The 8,999-nt window shown below is 36.6% G+C and overlaps 1 protein-coding gene across 2 annotated transcripts; it reads left to right on the top strand.

Moving 5' to 3' along the window:
- The first annotated feature begins 3,305 nt into the window (after positions 1-3,305).
- On the top strand, positions 3,306-7,538 carry LOC114478656 (tetraspanin-13-like). 2 transcript variants are annotated; one of them, XM_028471856.1, is made up of 6 exons: positions 3,306-3,425; positions 5,409-5,576; positions 6,114-6,194; positions 6,281-6,394; positions 6,462-6,578; positions 7,431-7,538. In XM_028471856.1, the coding sequence occupies exons 1-6, from the start codon at positions 3,363-3,365 to the stop codon at positions 7,503-7,505; spliced, it is 618 nt and encodes a 205-aa protein (XP_028327657.1). In that variant the 5' UTR covers positions 3,306-3,362; the 3' UTR covers positions 7,506-7,538. The 2 variants fall into 2 exon arrangements, with proteins under 2 accessions (XP_028327657.1, XP_028327658.1); XM_028471857.1 differs by having other exon boundaries at positions 3,357-3,425; positions 4,097-5,576.
- Positions 7,539-8,999: the final 1,461 nt, after the last annotated feature.

The raw sequence follows: 8,999 nt of genomic DNA, 5'->3' as shown, positions 1-8,999 counted from the left end.
ATACAACTTTTTAATAATAACAGGTGACTTAAATATTCATGTAGACAATAACATGGACAATACTGCCAAAGAACTGTATGCTTTAATGGATACTTTTGGTCTTATACAACATGTGACTGGTCCGACACACACTCAAGGTCACACTTTGGATCTGATTATCTCTAAAGGTGTTGATATCTCTGCTGTTGATGTAAGAGACTTAGCTCTATCTGATCATTTCTGTGTCTTTTTTGACCTAGAGACTGTAACATCTGTTCCCCCTAGTTATGTGTGTTTAAAGAAAAGGTACATAAATGAGAACACAAGTGCACAGTTTATGGAAGCCATAGCAATGACACCAACATTGAGTGCTGAGACAGTTGATGATCTTCTGGATGAGTATAATAGAAACGTCTGTAATGTCATAGATGTGGTGGCTCCAATCAAAACTAAGAGAAAACCAAACACACAGAAAACACCTTGGAGGAGGACTGAGATAATGCAGAATTTGAAATCTGACTGTAGAAGAGCTGAGCGTAAATGGAGATCAACAAAACTCCAAATTCATCTAGAACTGTACAAAATAAGTCTGCGAAAATTCAATGATGGCTTGTTCAAAGCAAGGCAGCAAAACTTTTCTGAAATTATTGCCAAAAATGTCAACAACTCTCGCACGTTGTTTTCTGTAATGGAAAAGCTCACAACCCCCCCAGATCAGATAGCCCCTGAATTACTGTCAACTGGAAAATGCATTGAATTTGCTGTATATTTCAATGAAAAAATACAATCAATAAGGTCAAACATCAGAACAAACCAGCAAAATCACAAAAAGCTTAAACAGCTTCAACCACTGAGGGAGGAGTCAACTACAATGTTAGAGTTTATTACAGTGAACCCAAAAACAATAGAGGAGACTGTTCAGCAGCTGAATCCATCAACGTGTTGCCTTGACACAATACCCTCAAACTTCTTTAAAACTGTTGTAAAGTCATTTATCACTGATTAGTATCAGATAATTAACTGATCATTTCAATCAGGCACTGTACCAAAATCCCTGAAAGTAGCTGCTGTTAAACCTCTGTTAAAGAGAGAACACTGGATGGCTCTATACTGGCTAACTATAGACCAATCAGAACCTTCCATTCATGGCCAAGATCATTGAGAAGGTGGTCTTCAACCAACTAAGTCAATTCTTAACATTCAACAAAATATTTGATAAATTTCAGTCAGGTTTTGGTTCTCATCACAGCACAGAAACCGATCTGATCAAAGTGATCAATGACATAAGGTTGAACACTGATTCAGGAAAAGTATCTGTTCTCATTCTATTGGATCTAAGTCTACATTTGACACTGTAGATCATACAATTTAGTTGCACAGATTGTAAACATGGGTTGGACTAAATGTTAAAGTAATGGTTTAAGTTCTACTTGGAGGATCAAAGTTATTTTGTAAACATTGTAAACTTTGAATCTGACAGATTACCAATGTCCTGTGGGGTTCCTCAGGGATCTGTTCTTGGACCTCTTCTGTTTAGCCTTTATATGCTTCCTTTAGGACACATTTTACACAACTGTAAGGTTGATTATCAGAGCTACGCAGATGATACACAACTATATCTATCACTGAACCCAGATGACTATGGTCCCATTGAGGTGTTGTGTGACTGCTTAGAAAAAGTAAACTGATGGATGAGTGAAAACTTCCTTCAACTAAACCATGACAAGATGGAGGTGATTGTCTTTGGTAACAATGAAAAGAGGACTGCTGTCAGCAAGTATCTGAGTCTGGATCTTTAGAAGATAAAGACCAAGTCAAAAACCTTGGTGTTCTGATTGACTCAGATCTGACATTCAGCATCAGATCAAATCTATCACAAAAACATCTTCTACCACCTAAAGAACATCTCCAGAGTGAAAGGTTTAATGACTCAGAAAGATCAGGAGAAACTGGTCCATGCTTTTATCTCCAGCAGACTGGACTATTGTAATGGTCTTCATCAAACATCTACAGCTGGTTCAGAACGCTGCAGCTCAGGTCTGAACCAGAACAAAGAGGTCAGAACACATTACACTGGCTCCCAGTCAGCCTCAGAGGAGACTGTAAAGTTTTGCTGCTGGTTATAAATGTGTGAATGGGTTTGGTCCAGAATACATCAGTGAGATGTTAGTCAGGTATGAACCCAGCAGGTCTCTCAGATCTATGGACACAGGTCAGATAGTGGAGCCCAGAGCCCACAGTAAACATGGTGATGCTGCTTTTAGTTGTTATGCTGCAAAGAAGTGGAACAAACTGCCAGCAGAGCTGAAGTCAGCATCACATGTGAACATTTTTAAATCAAAGTTAAAGGAACTTTTTTTCTCTACTGCGTAAGATTGAGAGAGATTTTTAGTCATGTTGATGATGTCATGATGATTTTACTGATGATTTTAATTGATTTTACTGATGATTTTAAATGTTCTTATTGATTTTAAACAATTGAATGTTTTATCATGTAAAGCACATTGAGTTGCCTTGAGTATGAAATGCGCTATACAAATAAATTTGCCTTGCCTTGCCTAAAAAATTATAACCAAAAATATCGGAAAATAAGCAACAGAAATACAACAAAACACACAAAATCACGAACATGAGAGAAAAATAATGTAAATGATTCCAAAAACACAAAAAGATACACGTGACACAATAATAGCAACACATGATAGCAGTTATGTAATTTAATAGTCAACCTATGATGAGTCATAGTTTCCCGGTCTGTGTCCTGTAACATAGATATTTATCCTCTAACTGACCTCTACAGACACTACTGACTTCCTCATTCTGTGCATCACTTCCTGTCTGCAGCTCTTTAGACTTAATGTACAGATTTAATCTGTAATCTCACTGTAGTAAATCTATTTTATGTTCTTTAAAACCAGGCTTTGTTCATCAATCTCTGTTTCATCACATTATTATCACAGCTGTGAATATTTCAGCACATTTTGTTGTTTTATGATGTGTTACAAATACATAAAAATGTCACTTTCTCCCAGTTTTTAAGTGAATTTTCTTACACTTTAAGTCCCTTGGTCACAGTTTTATGTTCATTTTGAACACTTTTATGTTCATTTTGAACAGTTTTATGTTGGTTTCTTACAGTTTCGTGTCCTCGTGCGTCCACCACCATCTGCTTTCAGATCTAATCAGTGTTTTTTGCTGAAAAACAAAAGCCGGAAGTGAGTCATGACCAATCAGCGTGCAGCTTTGTGTACAGGAAGCTCCTCCCACGGGTTCACCTGCACACATCTGCGGGTGAGCAGGTGGGCGTGGCCTCAGCAGCTGGTAAGAGGTGGGCGTGGCCCGACAGTACCTGCTCAGTGCGACGCGTCACAGCAGCAGCAGCGATGGTTTGCGGAGGGTTTGTTTGCACTAAGAACGCGTTGTGTTCGCTGAACATCGTTTATACGGTGAGTCACAGATGGATTTACACTTTATTCATCTTTATTATTCATAACTAGCAATATTTAGAGGACAAACTGCTCAGAAAGGTTGATTTTTTCAGTTTTAAAGTGCGCAGTGACGCACACACACTTTGTCTTTTCGTTTTATCTTTAACATTTTAAACGTTGTGGTTTATGCTCATAAGACTTTTCCATTGTTTTATATAATATTCTGTAAACAATTAAACCCTGTGAACTTTTTTTTTATATCTGAAATATATTTTAGTTATTAAATCATACATGTCAAACCTAAGGCCCGCGGGTCAGATGCGGCCCACAAAACCATCCAAGTTGGCCCACAGGACGATTAGCAGGGAAACACTATTTATTAAGAAAGCTGAATGTTTGAAAACAATAAATTATTATTAACATACAGTGATTGACGCGAGGAAGTATTAGGGCCACATTAAAATAAGAATAAATGTGAGCGCTACGAGATTAAAGTCAAGTTATGAGACTAAAATCATGTTTATTTATTTCACATTTTATTCTTCATGCACGAGTGTGTGCGTGTGTGTGTGTGTGTGTGTGTGTGCGCATTGAAATAGGATGATAGAATTGTATTGGTTATGTCTGCTGTGTCACTGTGTGTAGTTATATTGTTGTGTATTTTTGTTTGTTTTGTTTCTACCTCACAGGGACTACAGATGGAAATTAGCATTTAGCTAAATCTAGCATACTTACAACTTCAGATGTACATTAATACACACTGTCCCACTCAAATAAATACATAAATATCATACATTTTAGTTTTATGTGATTAAAGTCATAATATTTTGAGATTAAATTTGTAATTTCATGAAAATAGACATTATTAGGTTTTCACTAGTAACATAAATACAAAAAGCATTGCATCAGAAAAACATTATTTTTTGAAAATATAATAATGATATAAATTATGATCAAATTTCAGATTAAAGCTGATAGAAACAGAATCTGATTGAAATGCGTTGACGATTTGTGCAAAAATTGAAACACTGCTTCACTTTGTTTGACTCTGATTGTTAGTACACACACACACACACACACCACACACACACACACACACACACACACACACACACACACACACACACAACACCACACACCCTGAGGCCATCAGTAGAACGTTTATTTATGTAATATTTCCAGAATTATCACCACCTGCTTTAAACAGTGAAACTGATTTATTTGCTTTATTTTGAAATTCTTGAACCATTGTAGTTACAAAGTTCTGCATCTTTTAACCAAACTAGGTTGAATTTGTCCTTTGTCTTATGATTATTATTAGTTCTTTATTAATAGAGCTTCTAATTCTAACTTTTATAATTTCCCAAGTTTAATGAGGATCATTTCATGTTATTTCAACACATTTTAGTCTCAAACAATTCTGAAATATTTACCAATTGTTCCTTAATTTTTCAATAGGGACACTGTACATTTTATTTGTGTGACTGAATTATAAAAACCTTTGCATCAGAAAGGTGGAGCTTATTAATATACCTTATTTACCATATTTACCTTTCTATGTGAAGACCTTTCTATCCTGAGATATTGGAAGATGAACATTTGTGAGATTTATTTCCCCATAAAATTATAATGTAAACATTAAATCTAAATGGTAAATATAAATCTGAATCCAAATGTAAAATATAAATGTTAAATCTAAATGCTTAGTGTTAATTCTCAATGTTAAATGTAAATGCTAAATGTGAAGTCTAAATATTAAATGTTGTTAAATCTTAAATCTATGTCACGGGTGAAACTAAATATTTAGGCAATTTTCACATTTGTCTGAAGTACCAAAATAAAAGCTCATTGATGTGAACATTTAAATTTACATTTAACATTTACATTCAACATTTAGCATTTAGATGTAACATTTATTTTTTAAATTTAACATTTAAATTTACATTTAATATTTACAATTTTTTACAAGTGTGCGTGTGTATGTGCGTGTGTGTGTGTCAGCTGGTCAGCCTGCTGCTGATAGGCGTGGCTGCGTGGGGGAAATGGTTCGGTCTGGTTTCCAGTTTCCAGGTGGTGGGGGGCGTGGTCGGCGTGGGCTGCTTCCTGTTGCTGGTGGCGTTGGTGGGGCTGTGCGGCGCCCTGAAGCACCACCAGGTCCTGCTCTTCTTTGTATCCTTCACTAACGCGACGCTAGGGCTGTCCACATTCAAGATATATTGACTTTTCTATTTTGACAATATAGAAAGTTTTCAAAGTCATTTTGTGTATTTTTTGTTGTTTTGTCTGTTTTTAAAGTCACATATTTAAAATTAAAAACACATTTCTAATGTTTTGGACCTCAGGGATTCTGAATATGATCATATTTGACAATAACCATGACTGGCATCACCATATTGGAAAATCCAACATGGCCACCAGTGAATATCTAACATTTACAGCCAAAAATGTCTTTATTTTACAACATAAACGTCCAGGATCAAGGTGTCATTAATTAATCAACCAAATTAACTGTTTGTTAATAAATGTGACATTTTGCATCAGCAAATTTAACCCAGAATTGTCTTTTCTGTTCAGACTTTATTTAAAATGATGGAGATTTATATATGGAGGTATGAGTTTTGGTCCGTATCGCCGCGCTGTAGGCGACGGGTGTGTTTTTTTGTGCGTCCACACAGGGGCGTGTCCACTTCCTGAACGTGTCTCCAGTACATGATGGTTCTGTTGGCCGTGTTCGTGCTGCAGTTCTCCGTGTCCTGTGCGTGTTTGGCTCTGAATCCTGAGCAGCAGGTATGTTACGTCACATTTGTGAGGCTCCTCCCCCTCCAGTCCAGTAGGTGGCAGTATTTCCCTCTAGTGTTCTGTTCCTCTCTCAGAACCGCCTGTTAGAGATCGGCTGGAACAAATCTCAGAACACTCAGAGAGACGTGGAGAAAACGCTCGACTGCTGCGGCTTCTCGTCCGTCAACTACAACGACACGTGTGCGGCGGTGAGCTAGAAAACACTGACTCAGCGTTTCTTTTCCGTCTCTGACTCCACTGCTCTTTGTGTTCTAGTCCTGCTTCACACGACTCCCCCCGTCCTGTGAGTCGTGCTCCAACATGCTCCAACGCTACACCGGAGACGTGCTGCGATTCGTCGGAGGCATCGGACTCTTCTTCAGCTTCACCGAGGTTTGCTCATTATTTTAAACGTTTCTCATAAAGCACGATTCCTGAACAGCTGAATCCATTTATTAATGGGATCCACGCTGGTAAACCAATGGTTCCCACTCACAATATAGAAATCCAAGATGGCCACCATCAGTGTATTTTGTTCTAACTTTGGTTTTATTTGACATAGATGCATGATCCCAGTGGTGAATTATAAGTTTTCAGGGTATAGGAATTATAATAATATATCTTAAAATACTGTAAATTGCATCCAGAGTAAGATATAAGATGGCCACGTTTTACACATGGAAATGGGGAAACAGTGATTTATTTGCAGCCAAAACCGTGTAAGACAAAGAATGATTTGATTTAAATCCCCATCATGGCATCTTTTCCATCTTATATTTTGGTCTGGATGCAATTTACAGTATTTTAAGTTATTTCATGAGAATCCTTGTCCCCAAAAATCTACATTTTGCCACAAAGATCATGTTTCTACGTCTAACAGAACCAAAGTTATGGTAAGATTGAAATTCGTGATACGGATGGCGGCCATCTTGGATCTTGCTCTGAGCACAATTTACGGTATTTTAAGATTTATTATTGAATGCTTTGACCCTGAAACCTATAGTTCTCCACTGAGATCATGTTTTTATGTCAAATAGAACCAAAGTTACGACAAAATATCCAAATGGGTCAAACTGATGTCGGCCATCTTGGATTTTGAGTGGGAACCATTGGTTTACCAGTGTGGGTCCCATTATTCAGCTATTGGAAAACCTCCTTGTACACATCTTTATAACGTATCTGCTGCTGTTTGTGTGTTTTTTAGAAAGTGAACGCTGCTCGTGTCGGTTTTTTTTTCTCTTTCAGATGTTTGGAGTTTGGCTCACGCACAGATTCAGAAACCTCAAAGATCCTCGATCCAACCTCGGAGCATTTCTTTAACTTCTTCACTTTAATAAAGTCTCAAAGTTTCAACGTCTGCTTTTTTTTAACTGAATGAAAACCACAGTTTGGTTTTGTAGGAGTGTTTAAGTTACTCCACTAATGAAATCTATTAGACAGTGTTCTCTATCAGTACTTTAAAAACATATAAAATGACTAATAAATACATAAAATGACTGAATTCTTACAAAATAACAGAAAAATACACAAAATGACTTTGAAAACATACAAACGACAAAAAATAAATAAATAAATTACCTTAAAAACATACAGTGACAAAATAAATACACAAAATGACTCCAAAAACATACAAAGTGTCAAATAGACTTAAAGCCTTTGTTGTTTCCTTTGATTGATCATTATTTTAAATGATCAAAGTATTGTAAAACCTATTGTTGTATAAAGTATTTGTACAGGAGAACACGGTGACACCCAATCACACGTTCCTCTAACAGGATGTGGAACAGGAACATCAACCAGGCAGGTCTGACCTGCTCAGCCACGACAGGTGCTTTAATAAAACCTTTTGTTTGACTAAACATTAAATAAGCTGAGGTCACATGATCACATCACACACGAGCTTCTGCTTCACACCGACTAGAATAAGGAAGAACAGATCATTTCTCTACAATTTAACCATCTACATGTTAAATGTGATGAGGTAAAACAGTTGTGGAACAAAGTTTATTTATGTAGGAAAACAAAGACTTAGTTAAGTTTGTGTAAGATTATAAATTCTACTTAAAGACCAAATGGATAAAACCATCAGATCAGCCTCTTACTTTTGTAAAGTTGCGTTAAAGATGCTCAAATAACGTTTCGCAACGTTTATTAACAAACCAGTTAAAAAACTTATGTGAATCTTTGTGACTTTTGACCAGATTTAAAGCAATTTGTGATATTTACTTTTCTCATAAAAATGTCAACATTAAGTCTAAATGTTACATTTAAACTTAAATGTTAAATCTAAATCTTGACTGTAAATCTCAACTGATAAATCTAAATGTTGCATTTAAATAAAAATGTTGAATCTAAATGTCAAATCTCAATCTTAATGTTAAACATTAGTGTTGTCGTAGTCGAGACCGGTCTTGGTCTTCAGACCAAACTTTAAAGATCTCGGCCTCAGGATTTTTCGTTCAGCACTAATTCCTGCTATTTTTAAACTTTTTAATAAATGGACTAATGGTAAATAGACATGATTTATATAGCGCTTTATCACCACTGAAACAGTCTCAAAGCGCTTTAAATATCAGCTCATTCACCCAATCACTCTCACATTCACACACCAGTGAGACAGGACTGCCATGCAAGGCGCTAGTCGACCACTGGGAGCAACTTAGGGTTCAGTGTCTTGCCCAAGGACACTTCGACACATAGTCAGGTACTGGGATCGAACCCCCAACCTCTCAATCAGAGGACGACCCTCTACCACCTGAGCCACGGTGTGATAATGAGAAGAACAGGATAAAACAATCCTTTATTCATTCTTTA

The sequence above is a fragment of the Gouania willdenowi genome, chromosome 16 (assembly GCF_900634775.1).
Source record: "Gouania willdenowi chromosome 16, fGouWil2.1, whole genome shotgun sequence".
NCBI lineage: Eukaryota > Metazoa > Chordata > Actinopteri > Blenniiformes > Gobiesocidae > Gouania > Gouania willdenowi.
The sequence above is the reverse complement of the archived record's forward strand: the minus strand, read 5'-3'. Positions and strand labels throughout refer to the sequence as shown.

Excerpts from the sequence above, each read along its gene's own strand:
- LOC114478656 (XM_028471856.1), top strand. The coding sequence starts at position 3,363 with ATGGTTTGCGGAGGGTTTGTTTGCACTAAGAACGCGTTGTGTTCGCTG. Across the intron at positions 3,426-5,408 it reads CGCTGAACATCGTTTATACG|CTGGTCAGCCTGCTGCTGAT; the intron begins GTGAGTCACAGA and ends TGTGTGTGTCAG. Across the intron at positions 5,577-6,113 it reads ACCAGGTCCTGCTCTTCTTT|TACATGATGGTTCTGTTGGC; the intron begins GTATCCTTCACT and ends ACGTGTCTCCAG.